Source organism: Cryptomeria japonica, chromosome 2 (genome assembly GCF_030272615.1).
Source record: "Cryptomeria japonica chromosome 2, Sugi_1.0, whole genome shotgun sequence".
NCBI classification, from domain to species: Eukaryota; Viridiplantae; Streptophyta; class Pinopsida; order Cupressales; family Cupressaceae; genus Cryptomeria; species Cryptomeria japonica.
In genome coordinates this window covers 100531759-100548765 of record NC_081406.1, presented here as the reverse complement: position 1 = coordinate 100548765, position 17007 = coordinate 100531759, and the positions used below count along the sequence as shown (strand labels likewise).

General features: G+C 32.7%; 1 protein-coding gene across 1 annotated transcript; it reads right to left on the bottom strand.

Annotated features, from left to right (window-relative positions):
- Window positions 1–15466: 15466 nt before the first annotated feature.
- On the bottom strand, window positions 15467–15850 carry LOC131859362 (uncharacterized). Its single transcript, XM_059213005.1, has one exon. The coding sequence runs from the start codon at window positions 15848–15850 to the stop codon at window positions 15467–15469; it is 384 nt and encodes a 127-aa protein (XP_059068988.1).
- Between the last annotated feature and the right edge of the window lie 1157 nt (window positions 15851–17007).

Below are 17007 nucleotides of genomic sequence, written 5' to 3'. Positions count from 1 at the left end.
AGTATCTAAAAAAATTAGTCAAAAATGTTTACAAATGTTATAAAACTTTTTATCAAAAAATGAAAATAATTTAATAGAAGTTAAAAACATCATTATATAAATAAAAGTATTAAAGAATGAAAATAAATTATAAAATATTGATATGTTGGAGTAAAGAAGTGAAAAGTATGTAATTCATCTACAAATCCCAAGAGTAGAAAAAAAGGTAACCATTTTTAAGTGAAAAAAATATGAATATCAATTATCGTAAATAAATCATTTGATTATAGTGAGTAATAAAACACTTTTTATTATGAGGTGGTATTTTTCAAATGGGTTTGATGATTGGATAACTACCTACCAAAACATTATAAATATGTATATTTTGAGTAGGTAGTGTGTGTGAATTTCTCTTGCATGATTTGAGTGAGAAACAAGAAGTGAAAACTAGAGAAGGTGATATAGGGTTTGTCCACCTCAGGGTACAAAATACATTTAGGAGTATCCTAATTAGGGCTTTGGTGCAAATAGGAATGGTGCTAGTAGGCACATACTTTGGTGTGAGTATGCACACGTTGGTTTTTAAATGGACTCTCTAGGTGTGTCACAACTTAATATCATGATCAAATAGTCAGAAAATAGACCAACCCTCTCAATAAATATTTAACATATATATATATTTTCATTTTAACTTAAATGTTCTTTTCCTATTTTGTTTCATTAAAACATATTTATAAATAATTTCTATAAAATTATTTCAATTTACTTTATTTATATGTCCCTAAAAATCAATTTAATTATCAATAATATAAATGATTACAAATTTACTAATTGCATAAACTTTTATATTGTGAAAAAGGATCATCATATTTTAAGTAGTATTAGAGCCAAATTTAAAAGAGATATTTTCATTAATCTTATATTTTAAAATATAAAATTATGTATTTATAAATAAACCTATATCTTAACATACACACATACTGAAGATCATCTGATGCTTCTGACTCTGTTTTGGTTGAATCCTCTCAGAAGGACAATGTTGCTGATGTCCGTGACGTCCCAACTCTTGTGGCTCCAATCTTGGATTCAACTCCTATCGCCTTCGACTTGCAGCTTCACTCCATATCTTCTGCTTCTTCTCTTGAAGCCACTCCTCTGCAGTAGCCTTCTGTTGTTTTGCAATAGTTCTATGCTATTCTGCAACAACCGATTGCTGCTGCACTCCCTCGAACCTTCTGATGGTATCCAAGCAGGGACCTTACCTCTTGATCACTCTCTTGTTGGTCCCAAGGACAGTATTGCCTGGATTGTTGTTTGTCACAGGTGACGGGGGAAATTTTACCTGCCCCCCCCTCCCCCCCCCCCCAATCCCTCTTGGTTCGGGTGTCCGTACCCCTCCTTGAGTTGGGTCTGGGTTGTTGTTGAATTGTAAGGTTTTGTTGTTGCAAATGTATTATTGATAGTCTCTCACTATGTAAAGGGTTGGCGCCCTAGTTATCGTTGCTTTTTTAATAAAAAACATACATACATACATATAAAAGGAAGTTGTTTTCATGATGGTCAATGATAAAACTCTTAGGAGGGATGACTTGCCTAGTTAATTTTACATGTCCCTTTAGGATACTATAGACAACGACCTCCATAATATTAGTATTGAATATTTTCACTCCATATATTTAGGCAAGCTAATTAATAAAGGAAATTTCAAAATGTATACAAAAAGTTAGTGACCTTGAGGTGATCTTACAACTAGTAGTCGATTACTTTGCCGATCATATAAGCTACAAGATCATTTCCAAAACTCTAACTCTCAAGATCTATTCCATGCTCACCTAGCTCATTCATCTTGAATAGATGAGATTCATTTTAGCCCACCTTTATCTTGTATAATATTATATTTGGGAAGCATGAATTGGGATCATTGGTCCCACCAACCTACCATCTTCTTTTAGTTTGACTTCCCCAAGGTCAATGATCATATCCTTACCATATTTCAAGTCCTTATCTTTGGGATTTGTTTCATTCAGTTTATAAATATTTTTTTTGTGCCTCTATCTATATCTTGATCACTAGCCAAGAATTTACACCTTTTGAGCTTCATATGTCCATTTATTAATGCTTTCCTATAGCTTCATCTATTTACGTTTTGGCCACTAAAGGATTTAGCTATCTCTTGGCCAATGCAATCTCTCAGTCCCTAGTCAAGAGAATATCTCTTCTCAAATTTTTACAATAATTCATTAATGGTCACTTAGTTCATGAAGCTAGGGTGTCAACATGGATGCAACCACTTTGTGAGGTGTGATAGTGGATCTTGTTCATGTGGTCACCATGGTTCTCATCCTCTAACTTCTTGGAATATTGGTACTTGTGAAGGGTGGGATAAATCCTTCTAGACACTCTCTACCTCTTCTCATGGGAGAGGAGGTGCTCATGGTTCTCTTGAATTAGGCAAGTTTCCTTGCCTAGAGTTGGCCACTCTTTAACTTATTTGTAGAAGTAATTGGAAGTTGATTGATGATGTCGCCTTTAGAAATGTTTGGGACAATCTAGATGATAAAGATCCTCTTCCATCTATTTTTCTTTAGCTTCCAAGAAATTTTAAAACTTAACTTTTTAAATATTTTTTATTTTTTATTTATTTTGAACATGATCCACTTAGACTTTATGAATGTACCACTCTACCACCCTCCCTTTTCCAAATATAGTATACCATCCTTTTGATTATTAAAATCAAATAAAACATGTTCATTAACGAAAGTTACAACATAATGTCTCTCATGATGGCAAGATTAAAAGAAATCTCCAACGTTGTGAGAAATCCATTCAATATAAATTTTCAAAAAATTGTGCCTTAGTTTGACTTATATTGCTTGCAATGATGTCTTAAAAATAACAATATCAGTTAGAGCACATTGAAGGCAGGTATATAATCTCAGAACCCAATGCATCTCGAGGAGAACTATATACATTCACTGTATTCAAACATTGCAGGAAATCTAATTTCTCATCTAAGACAAAACAAAGTTGCTCTGGAATACGAATAGTTTTTCTTTGTTTGGGAGAATACAGAAGTTACAATCTCTGCAAACTGCTACATGAAAACAACTTTCCTACACACATTGAAAACACCCACTCAAACAACAATTATGTTCATATTAAACATACCCTCATCTCTGGACGAATCGGGACATGGAAGCACTTTGACCTCTCTTCCAAACGACTTGTAAATCTCAACAATAATCTTGTCATTGAATTCTTCAATACGCACCATTGAAGTAGGCTGCCTAAATCTAGAATGAGTCGAAAGATTGAACATCAATTTTATATACTCATCTTTTATTTTTGCAGACAATGATTTTACAGCAACCTTAACAGCCGACTTAATAGCTCTGAATTTTAACTTTGGCATGGATTTGAGCTTCCAAATTCGCTTGCCTCTACGCCCTCCCAACCGCACTACTCTCAATCGCTTTCTTCCACCATTAGAATCATCCAGGCGTTCATATTTTCTCCTTTGCATGAATCTCTTCACACACATGGAAAATCCCCTGAAATCTGAGATCATCGCCATAATGTTTGAACTGCTCTACTCTTCAACAACGTCATATCTCTTGCTATTTGTAGTTGTTGGAATTCATGGGCCATGACTACCAGTCAAATGTCTGTGGATTTTCTATTTTGTTTCTTCAACGATGCCCTCAACTTTGCAAAGCATAATTTGAATAAAGGTCAGTGGCCAGTATAATCAAGCTGTTTTTTACTTGAAAAGTTTAGATTTAAAAAGTCCAAAGTGGACTGGCTAAGTTGGTTGAACACAATATATTTTATTTGCGACAAGGAACAGAATCAGTTCATGATCCAGATGAATCCTGTGAAAGCGAGTTGTTTTTAATTTGGATATGAAGATCCATAACGTTGTTATCTTCTATGTCGAACATGTTAAGAAGCGATTCCATGGATTTGATTTATTAACTTTTTCTTGTTCTTTTATCAATTTAATTTTTAACCGAATGATCCTTGTGGTTTTGAATTGATTTGAATGAGGAATAAGTCCATGGCCGTTTAATATTTTAGCATTTGATTTTGTTTATTTTTTAATATAAGGGTTAAAGTATTTAATATTTTTTTTGGAAGAGAATTGAAGTTGTATTTTTATTTATTTTAGTGATTTGAATTTAATTTTTAACTATATTTTTATTATTGTTTGAGGTGAAAATTGTTAGGGTTATTTTAGTTTTCATTTTCTAAATTTAAATTTTTAAAATCGACTTAAATTGATGGAATTTTAAAAAAGAGTCAAGATCTATTATGAGATAAAGTCAATTGTTGAATTGGAGCACTAGGTCTTGAGCTAGTTTGAGATAGTATAGGATGGCATGGAATGTAGGTTCCGTATATTCATTTAATATGGACAACAAGGTCTGATGATAAATCATGTGTGAAGGTACTACCATGTCTACACTATCCCCATGAGCATTAGGTTTGAAAAAATAAACAACCAAAATAAGTGTTAATTTAATACAAGAAATATATAACAATTAAGATGAAACAAACTATTATAGTTCTCTATCACTCAAATGGAGTGTAAAATCTCTAATCAATAAAATATCATCCTCCAAGTACTCATAATTAGAATGGAAAAATGATTTAACGTGCAAATATATATTTAAAGAACCATCATAATCATCATGTAATAATTCCTCACTAAGAATCATAATATCTTCAAGTAATGTATATGAAGGAAATGAAGTACTGATATGCCCGTACATACGAGGCAAATTAACTAACATAAAGTTGTATACTATCAACGTGTAAGATATCACTATGTGAGAGCATCATAAACATCTGCAGGGTAGACATGAGATGTATAAATGTGAGTATCATAAAATACATCATGAATACAAGAAGAAGATTCATTAGAAGCACATGCATCTATAAATATAGGGCTTTCATGACATTAAAGGGAAGTATCATTAGAAAGAATAAATATGTGATGAATAGGTAGGGAAGACATAACCTCCTTAATGGACATAATACTATATATATCACATGATAAATCCTCATTAGGAATGGACAAGATCAATATAAGACTTTTGGATAAGTAAAGTATGAATGTATACAATATAAGGATAAGAAAAATAACATTTTTGAAGGAGAAAAAATTATGAAAATGATGAAACAACACCTTTATAGAAGACACATTGAATCATCCATGAGATAAAAATCATAAATGTGGAATAATTATGGTATAAGAAGAAACAAGGTGTGAGAATACCTCAAAATATTTAAGATACATTATTAGAGGTTAGAGACAATTGACTACAAGAAGCCATTAAAAAATTATGTATCGATAAGTGTGACTAGGGTTTGTTTGTAGGGATCAAACAATGATGAATCACCATTCAAGGTTGATCCAATAAATAGGATCACTTTGTAATTAATTAGATTAGCTTAAACAAATGTAGGCTTCTTCAACCCATGTTTCCTTGATCTCTATTATCTTAAGATGCACATAGATAGTGGTACTCATAAATTCCTCAGTGAAGACTACTTAATTTCTAGGACAAGGTTATCCTAGGTCAACCCCCTTGCTAAACTGGATACGAGAAAATATTTATAGATAAAATTCTCAAGCATGCATATAGTCTCTATACACATTTCAATTTGATGGGTTCTTCTTAAGCTTTAAATAAAAAATGTTCCTAGAATGATTTTTGGTTGATAAAAACTATGGATTGCACAAACCCGTATCAAGTTGGTTCCTAACAACTAGTGAAAAGATGTCTCCTTTGGGCTGTTTTTAAATTTTTGATAGCCTTTTGGCTATGTAAAGGGTCAGTGCCCTAGTTATAATTTATATATTAATTTCAAAAACAATTAGTGAAAAGAAGAGTTAGCAATTTGTAATTTAGGGTTCAATCTTGATTCCCTTGGGATTGATCTTTAGTTACCAACACTATAAGATTTACTTCAAATATAAAAATACAAGTATCAAAGTTGCAATAGAATGTACATATACGTATAAGAATGAGTTCATTACATGAGTAACAATGGTCAATGTGTGGATATAAGTAGAAACAAGGATATTTAATGAGGTCATATATCTAAAAATATGTGTAAGGATGGGTAAATGGAGATGAATAAGGATTAGGAAGAGGTATAAACTTTCCAGAAGAATTTTGCAACTTGTAAATATGGATTTTTTTTTATTAATTTATTTAATCAAAATGGATCTAGTACTCAATGAGATTTGACATGGGTATGCAAATTTTACCACTACAAATACAAATGGGGTTTTTGTTCCGGTTTTGAGTAAGTAAATTAGGAAAGGTCTTGAAATTCTAAGCATAATAGCCAACAAGGTGTGAATGAACCAAAAAATATAGCTTTTCAACCTTAGCTAAGAATCGACAAGAAACAAGGGTCCGAGCCTTGGAAAAAGAATTACTATAGCGCCCCTCACTGATTCATCCTTTATGAGAGGATGTGATAAACACTTTTAGATTAGTTCATGTTTATGATGCCTCTTGTTTCATTCTTAATATTGATATTCTCCTTGACAATGGTGGATTCATTATGATGACTATGTTGACTCTATGCTCTAGTTTGATTATTGAAGATAGGTGAATGATTTTTGTAGATAATGTTCTATTATACTACATGTTGTGACCATATCACACATCGCCCCATCAAAATGGGGACCCCTCTTTTTTGGTTTGGTTTTTGTCTTTTTTTTGCCTCTCTGCTTTCAGGATGAAATGAGTGAGTTTATGGGGTTAACACAAATTGGATCAGGCTAAGTTAGGAGTCGTCATTGCTTGAAAGTTTATCTTTTAGGCCCTATCCCTTCGAAGGTTTCAGAGTGAATTTCTTATTGAGGTGTTCTTAGAAGGCATAATTGATGTTGCTTTCAAATTGATGGAGTGGTAAGTTTCTAGTCATGTCTTGGTAAAGGTCATAAGGTAAGTCGTTAAATCTTTTCATTTAAGTCTTGTCCCTAGAGAGGCCAGAGAGCGAATTTTTGCCTATCTTGACCCTATCCCTCAAGAGGACATAGAGCAAGCTGTGTTTTAAAATTTGTTCTTGGGCTAGTTATGGAGCAATTTGAGCTTGTCTTTGGAGGGTTCGGTGAGAGTAGTTCATATTTTTGTCTTTTCCTCACAAAGGACATAAAGCGAAATAGGATTTAGGTCCTGTCCCTCAGGAGGATGATGAGCGAGCTTGATTCATGTTCTTATCTTGATCTTTGGGTGAATATAGATTTAGGTCCTGTCCCTCTGAAGGTCTAATAACGAATTCATACCTTAACCTTGTCCTTAGGCTAGTCCAAGAGTGAAAATTCCATTTTAAGGCTTGTCCTCATGAAGGACATAGAGCAAAAATTGTTTATAGGACTTGTCCTTGGGCCGATCTCAAAGAGAACCATCTTTTGAAAGACATCCTTCCAAAATACATCAAGCGAGCGGGTTTATAACCTTAACCTTGTCCCTAGGTTGGCTATTGAGTGAAATTTTGAATAAGAACATGGAGAAAATTTTGAACATTTTAGGTCGATCACAAAGCAAATTGATTATAGGTTTTGTCCTCATGAAGGACATAGAGCGAAATCCGTCTTTTAGGTCTCGTCCTTTAGAAGGACACGGAGCAAAATGTGTTGTTTGTCCAGTCCCTAAGGTAGTCATGGAGCAGATTCATTTGATTTTAGGACCTTTCCTCAAATAACATGCTGCAAATTGATAAGAACATGCTTTATAAAGGTTAGCCAATGAACTTTATTATAGGTCCTGTCCTTGGCAAGGACATAGAGTGATTGCATGAGATCCGAAGAAAAATTCAACAAAACAAGTATTTTGGCACCTAAACAAATTCAAAATTTCAAATTGCTAAGAAGAGATCAAGTCGGCCAGCACTTTGAAAGTTATTTTATTCATACTAAATCAGGTCAGCCTTGTATCTTTATCCTAGATCACATATAAAGGGAGGTCAAATCAATCATTCTAAGCATCAATTCAAATATTTTTCTCTCCGTCAGTGGCAAGTCAACAAATTATTCCAGCAAGACAAGGAATTTCATCAGCATATTTGCGAATTTCATCCAGCCTATAGATGAATTCATTATTGAGGGTGCAGGTCTGATGTCTTGAAAAGGCGAATTTATCATTTAAGTATTGAGGAAAAGAAAATTTGCTCAACTAAGAGGCCTATCAACCAGCAATTTCATCTTTAGACAACCTAGATTTTCCCTAGGGTATTCAAATTACCCAATGAACTTATTGATTGCAATCATTCAAAATCAGAGATTGTGTCAAGATAAGAGATTATATAAGCTATATATCATATGAGTTTGATACTATACTTGCTTTGTTTTGTAGATATAAAAGGGAAGATCATGCAACCACCATGCAAGAGACACAAGCAAGGATGGAGGGATGACTCGATCATGACAAACACTTCCTATCATCATTATGTAAGATCAAGATGAAGCTTCATCAAACACAAAGGTATTTAGGAGGGAACAATCTCAAGTATTCTCACCACACCTTGGAGGCATGAAGAAGATTGGAGTAAGGATCTTAAGGAGAAGTCATACAATCACTCCAAAGAAAGCAAGGATGGAAAAAGGACTCAACTCCCTCAATATATCCCATCACCACTACTTCGAGCAAGCTTGTAATGTTGAGTATCAAATCTTCCAAACCTACAAGTGCAAGTTGAGGTGGTATCCTAGTCATCGTCCCAGTCACCACTCACCAATCAAGGAAGGTCTACATCAGCATGTCTACATATAATGTATTTGATTCCTCCATGATGGCACAAACTCTGAGGCACCTACCCTTTATATCTATTGGTCCACATTCGCTGAATGTAATTTTCTCATTGGCTAAGGAGAGTTTGTTGTAACAAACCTTAATTAGGGTTGTCATTGTAAAATCTTGGCCATTGATCTCAAATTGATCTGAGCCGTTGAGTTGTATTGGGAGCACTATAAAAGGCTCAGGCTCTTTATTTGTAAAGGTTAATAGTGAGTAGTTAGTTAATAGTTGGAGAGTAGCTCATAGTTAGGAGAAAATAGAATAGCAATTAGAATAGAAGTAGATTAGAAGATGGAAGAATTGTTGGTATGACTTGTAAATGAGATACTCTTTTCATTGAAGTTATGGTGAAATTTTTTATTTCAAAAAGCCTCATAGTTCTACTTCTCAATTTATTTTCATGTTGATTAGATTGAATGCAAGAATTTATTGAATGTATGCATGCGAAATCCGTTTTATCCATACCACTAGCCTCTTGTTGCTTGTAAGTGCGCCTTGTGTGGTCAACTGGAATGATATGAGACTAACTTCGAATCGTTTACACTCATTGCTTATGCATTAACATGAATGGTGGTCAATGTTTGATGGTATTGATTCGAACATCCTTGAAAGTCTTTAGAAGATTGCATCGAGCTTGTGTCAAATTGTTTAGTTTGATGGTGAGACCTCGCTCATTAGGATTTCATTTGATCATTCACTCACCTTCCTACATTCATAGGATTAGGATAGATTCTCTCTCAAACCCTTATCTTTTATCATTTTTTTTTAACTCCAGCTAGGTTAGGACCAAAAGCATCACCATATTGTAATATCAAATGACCTAAGTTCTAGGGCATCAAGCATCCAGACATTCAAATGTAAGTCCCCTTGTGCTTCTAGCATAATCGCATCAAACCAACTAAGCTTAACCACATGTAGAGACCCTACCTATGGAACCTTGGAGTCTTTCTTGGATGAACCTTAAGAAAATCTTTAGCATCCAAAAGATTTTGTTCAAGAGAGGATATACTTATGGTATTTTATTCTGTGTTCGCATGTGTGTAAAAAACACATCAACACTACAAGGTATAATTATATAAAACAATTTCGATGTAATTATATTTTGTGTGAATATACATCATGATATAGGTGTATCAATGCCAAAATGCTACTTCATAAAAAAAAAGTTAAAAATTGATTAACTACAACAAAAATTGACAGGGATTAACTATACATTCTAAACTACATAGATCTCAAAAAGAGGATTAATAATGTAAAGGTTTGTTCCCTATTGTGTTTCAATCTCCTTTCAATAAAAAACAATCTAATATCCTCTTTTAACTTTCTTTTTCTCTTCTCTTTTTAATCTTAAACTTACATTTACATTCATTCAAGTTTTTCTCACATAAAAGGTTATTGAAAATGTAAGCATTTCTTTACATTATTTGAAAAATAATTAAAAATAACAAAATTATGAACAACTTTGTAAAGTTAGAATAAAAATGTTAATATTAAGATAATTAGCACAAACAAGCTAAGAAACTTTCATATAGATGATAAACAAAAACATTTGATTCATCTTGTGAATGTTTCTCAAATAAAAATAAGAATGCATTTATTTATTATTTTGAAAGGATCAGTTGGGATTGCAACTTAGTACCTCTAATATGCATGTTTGAGTTCACCTCCATTTAGCATTCAATGTTTATTGTGATTAGCCATTTTAGTAGGCACTTTTTTGTTTGAGTGTAGCTGATTTGGATTTTATACTATTATATTTCATAATTTGTATTTGTATGTAGATTGTTTTTTCCAACATTAGATAAAAGCTATTCGTTTGAATTCCATATCATATTTATTTTTTTAATAATTTAGATATGACTTATTTTATTCAGCACTCCCTCTATGTCACACTTGAATATAAAGAACTATCTAGGTTTGACATCATGTTATTTTTTCAATAATTTGGATGTGACTTCTTTCAGCAAAAACACATTTTAGTATTAAAGACTTCTTATTTCACTTATATTTGACTTATTTTGTCATATTCCATATCTTAAACAATGTTAAAAACTTCACATTTAGTTGCCACATATTCCTTGATAATCTATAAAAGTGAACACCATTTTTTCTTCTTTTACTCTGTTTTCTTATGTACTTTGTAATTCCTTTCTCTTCTGATTACTACGAAGTCCTTAAAATAATAGTTAGAAAGATCAAATGTCTGTTGTGATGACATGATTAAGAAAAATCTCCAACCTAGTTAGAAATCTCATCAATATAAAGTCTCAAAAACTTGACCAGCAGTTCGTTATAATGAAAGTCGCTGCTGTTACAGACATTGAAGGCAGGTCTATAATCTCAGAACCCAATGCATCTCTAAGACAACCATACATTCACTGTATTCAAACATTGCAGGAAATCAAATTTCTCATTTAAGACAAAACAAAGGTGCTCTTGAATACTATTAGTTTTTATTTTTCGAAATACAACAGTTATAATCTCTGCTCTCATACATTTTCAAAGCACCTTTCTTATACATATTGAAAACACCCTCTCAAACAACAATTGTGTTCAGATTAAACATGCTCTCCTCTCTGATGGAAGATGGACATGGTAACACTTTGACCTCTCTTCCAAACGACTTGTAAATCTCAACAATAATCTTATCATTTAAGTCTTCAATACGCTTCTGTGAAGGAGGCTGCCCAAATCTAGAATTTGAAAGATTGAACATCAATTTTACATACCCATCTTTTATTTTTGCAGGCAATGATTTTACAGAAACATTAAAAGCCAACTTAATAATTCTGAACTTTAACTTGGGCACGAATTTGAGCTTCCGAATTCTCCTGCCTTTACGCCCTCCCAACTGCACTACTCTCAATCGCTTTCTTCCACCATTAAAATCATCCAGGCGTTTGTATTTTCTCCTTTGCATGAATCTCTTCACACACATGGAAAATCCAGTGACATCTGAGATAATTGCCATAATGGTTGAACTCCTGCACTCTTCAACGTCGTCATATCTCTTGCTATTTGTAGTTGTTGGAATTCATGGGTTATGACTACAAGTCAAATGTTCACAGATTTTCCATTTTGTTTCTTAATGGATGCCGTCAACTTTGCAAAGCATAATTTGAGTAAAGTTCAGATCCCAGCATAATCAAATTGTTCCTTGATCGAAAAAATTAGATAAAAAAGGCTAAAGTGGACTGGCTATGTTGGTTAAACAGAATATTTTTTATATGCGACAAGGAACAGAATCAGTGCATGATCCGGATGAATCCTGTGAAAACGATCTGTTTTTAATTTGGATATAAAACACTTCGCACTTTAGGAGATCCCCAGTATTGTAATGTTCCAAGTCGAACATGCTAAGAAGCGATTCCATGGATAAGATTCTTTAATCAATAAAATATTATCCTCCCTGTAGTCATAATTAAGAAGGAAAAATAATTTGTTTAACATGCAAAGAAACATTTAAATGGTTGGATCTGGAGAAAATCAACACGAAGATTATTCAGAAGAATACTGAATTGGTGCACTCACTTAGTTGAGGGCCTTTTCGTGTCTTTTTTTGAGACTTTTCGTTTTGTTTTTTGGTGTTGGTTCTTTGTGGGGTTTATCCCTTGTTTCACTTATGATTAATGTCTTTTTGGCTGCTGGTCTGTAAAACTTTGGGTTCTAGGTCCTTGTAAAACCTGTTTATCTTTATCAAAAACATTTAAATAACCATCATAATCATCATATAATGATTCCTCAGAATCATAATATATTTAAAGTTGTATACTATCAATATACATAGGATATCACTATGTGATAGCATCATAAACATCCCTAGGGTAGACATGAGATATATAAATGTGATCATCATAAAGCACATCATGCATATGAGAAGGAAATTCATTAAAAGCAAACACATCTATAAATATAGGATTTTCATGACATGTAAGGGAAGTATCATTAGAAAGAATAATTCTGCGATGAATAGGTAGGGAAGAAATAACCTCTTCAATGGACATAATACTATATATATCACATAATAAGTCTTCATTAGGTACAAATGGGATCAATATGAGGCTTCTAGACAAGTAAAGTATGTATCTATAAAAAAGAAGGGCAAGGTTAATGGCATCTATGAAGGAAACAAATTCATGAAAATTATGAAATGTCACCTTCATAGAAGACAAACTATTATCCATGAGATAAAAATCATAAGCGCACACAGATGAGGGCATAAGAAAGAAGGTGTGATAAGAACTCAAAATATATGACACATGAATAAAGGTTAGGGACAATTGACTATGAGAAGCCATTAAAAAAATGATGTATCAATTAATGTAATTAGGGTTTGTTTGTTTGGATCAGACAAGGAGGGAATAATAATGACCCAAAATCCTAATATCGATATATCAATATGATAAGTGAAAAAGGGTCGATACAAATCTAATTAGATATAAGATTAAGGATTACTGATTAATATATATTTGAAAAATATAATGGGCTAGAGGTGAATTGAAGGTTGGGTAGAAGGGAACACAAGAGCTACCTATAAACCACAAATCCTAAATAAGATATAAATAGGAAGAACAAATGCTAAAGAGAAGCCAACTATAATCATATATAAAAATAAGAAGTAAATATATTATAATAATAAACTTTTAAATTCCTAATGAGGGAGAAACCATATAAGGAAACTAGATTGGGTAAGAATGATTGAGTTTACCGAATGTATAGAAATAAAACACAATGAATAATCTAGGATAATGTAATCAAATAATTTAGCTATCAAGAATAATTACCTTAGATTAATTTGAGCTAGTTCAATAACGATAAATAAACATTGTGAAATTAGATACAAATGGATTGGTTACAAATATTTTTGATCTATGATGAAGAACAATTGTGGATGCTGCATATAATTGATTCATCCATTTAGATGAAATTGTAAATACTTACCATTTGATGATTGATTTATATTTCATAGAATATTTTAAATACCAGTGGGTTGAACTTAGCCCCTTACTGTTGAAATAAAGTGACATGAGTTTGATCCCATTAATAGGATCATTTTGTATTTAATTAGATTAGTCCCTAGTCAAATGTAGGCTTGTAATATCTTAAGATGCACATACATAGCAGTACTCATAAATGCCTTAGTGAAGACTAGTTAATTGGTAGGACAATGTTATCCTAGCTCAAGCCCTTACTGGACTAGATTTATAGCTATTGGAAAATATTTGTAGATGAAATTATCAAGCATGTAGATAGTCTCTATACACATTTCAATGTGATGGGTTCCTTTTAAACTCTAAATCAAAATGTTCCTACAATTATTTTTCGGTTGATAGAAATTATGAATTCCTCCTTATGAATTAATTATGCATTGAATATATTCAAATACTAGGACATAACAATAAATTGCACAAACTTGTATCAAGTTGGTTCCGAGAAACTAGTAAAAGGGTAGGAGTTAGCAATTTATATAAAAAATTAAAATTTAGGAGTCAATCATAATTCCCTTGTGATTGATCTTTAGTGCTATGCGATTTACTTTAAATATAAAAATGTAGGTATAAAATGAGGGTATAATGTGTGTATATATGTGTAAGCATGGGTAAGTTACATGACTAACAATGGTGAATGTGCTGATTAAATAAATATAGGGATATATAATGTCATATATATGGTGAATAATTATTAGAAAGAGATATAAACTTTAAACACAAATTTTTCACTTGTAAATATGAAAAAAATTGTATTATTTCATTGCATAAAAAAGGGGTCCAAAACTTAATGGGAAGAATTGGCATGGGTATGCAAATTTTACATTACACATATAAATGAGTTTTTTTGTTAAGCTTTTGATTAGATAAAGTGGGATAGGGTCCAAATTCTTATGTAGAAGGGCTCCACATGACAAAGAACAAGGGTCTCATGAGGAGTGAGAACACCTAACATGAAAATCAACTGACACAAAAAGAATCAGAACTAGTTGAAGACCAACAAAAAAACAATTGAAAACTAATCCAACTGAAATGAAAGAAGCAACAAAACAACAAACCCAAAAAATGATTGACACTCCCAAAAGCCAACACCGTCCAGAAGACACAAATCGATGGTCTACATGGTTGGGAATTTCACAACTTGCAAATCTTGACTAAACTCTTTAGCTTTCTCATCGAAAAACAACCTTTTGATCAAACCTTTTCTCGAAAAAATTACAGAAGATTCCATTTTCACCTTGACCGTGGTCCCAGTCAACTCAACGGCAGCACCCATTGTAATCTCCATAGAATGCTTCCTCTTTGCATGTCTTCTGTCTAGCTCTTCCCAGATTGTTTTCCTTGTTAAGGTTGGGATGATTTATATAAGATAATTAAGTTGGAATTAAAGTAAAGTAGCATGCCTAGTATAAAAAAAAACTAATCAAGAATGTGTTATGCATGCTAAAGAAATTTAGCCCACTTTGCCTACTACATAAAAACACCCTCCTTACGTATATTGAAAACACCTAATCAAACAATCACTCTATTAAGACATTGCAGGAAATCCAATATCTCATTTATGACAAAACATAGTTGCTCTGGAATACGAATAGTTTTCATTTTTTGGGGAATACAACAGTTATAATCTGTGCTCTCATACATTTTGAAAACACCTTCCGTATAGATATTGAAAGCACCCTCTCAAACAACAATTGTTTTCATATTAAACATACTCTCATCTCTGATGGACGATGGACATGGTAATACATTGACCTCTCTTCCAAACGATTTGTAAATCTCAACAGTAATCTTGTCATTGAAGTCTTCAATACGCATCTGTGAATGAGGCTGACTAAATCCAGGATGAGAAAGATTGAACATCAATTTTACATACCCATCTTTTATTTTTGCAGGAAATGATTTTACAGAAACATTGACAGCCGACTTAATAATTCTCAACTTTAACTTTGGCACGAATTTAAGTTTCCAAATTCGTCTGCCTCTACGCCCTCCCAACCGCACTACTCTCAATCGTTTTCTTCCGCCATTAAAATCATGGAGGCGTTTGTATTTTCTCCTTTGCATGAATCTCTACTCCCTCTAACTCTGTATGAGTAATGAGGTATGATAGTTCTCACACTTTACTATGGAGGTAAAATGCCATTCAATTCAAGTTTTAGTATTTACATTCAAATTTGTGTATATATCGTTTACTTGAAAAGATAAAAGGAAAATGAAATTATAAAATTACATTTTCAATTGTTAGAATTCATGCATTTGATTGGGTTTACATTTTAATTGGACTTCATAGTGGGTAGGCCGATTTATCATGCAAATTTGGGTTTCTAGAATTTGATGCTTACCATTAATATATGTATTCTACTAATTTTAGTTGCTCATGACTTTTATTTAATCTAATAACATAATTTTACATTTTAGTTGCTCATGACTTTTAGTTGCTCATGACTTTTAGAAAGATCAAATGTCTGTTGTGATGGCATGATTAAGAAAAATCTCCAACCTAGTTAGAAATCCTATCAATACAAATTTTCAAAAAAATGACCAGCAGTTCGTTATAATGAAAGTCGCTCTTACAGACATTGAAGGCAGGTCTATAATCTCAGAACCCAATGCATCTCTAAGACAACCATACATTCACTGTATTCAAACATTGCAGGAAATCAAATTTCTCATTTAAGACAAAACAAAGGTGCTCTGGAATACTATATGTTTTTATTTTTCGAAATACAACAGTTATAATCTCTGCTCTCATACATTTTCAAAACACCTTTCGTATACATATTGAAAACACCCTCTCAAACAACAATTGTGTTCAGATTAAACATGCTCTCCTCTCTGATGGAAGATGGACATGGTAACACTTTGACCTCTCTTCCAAACGACTTGTAAATCTCAACAATAATCTTATCATTTAAGTCTTCAATACGCTTCTGTGAAGGAGGCTGCCCAAATCTAGAATTTGAAAGATTGAACATCAATTTTACATACCCATCTTTTATTTTTGCAGGCAATGATTTTACAGAAACATTAAAAGCCAACTTAATAATTCTGAACTTTAACTTGGGCACGAATTTGAGCTTCCGAATTCTCCTGCCTTTACGCCCTCCCAACTGCACTACTCTCAATCGCTTTCTTCCACCATTAAAATCATCCAGGCGTTTGTATTTTCTCCTTTGCATGAATCTCTTCACACACATGGAAAATCCAGTGACATCTGAGAT

Bases quoted from the DNA above. Each gene is read 5' to 3' on its own strand.
- LOC131859362 (XM_059213005.1), bottom strand. From the start codon at position 15,850: ATGCAAAGGAGAAAATACAAACGCCTCCATGATTTTAATGGCGGAAGA.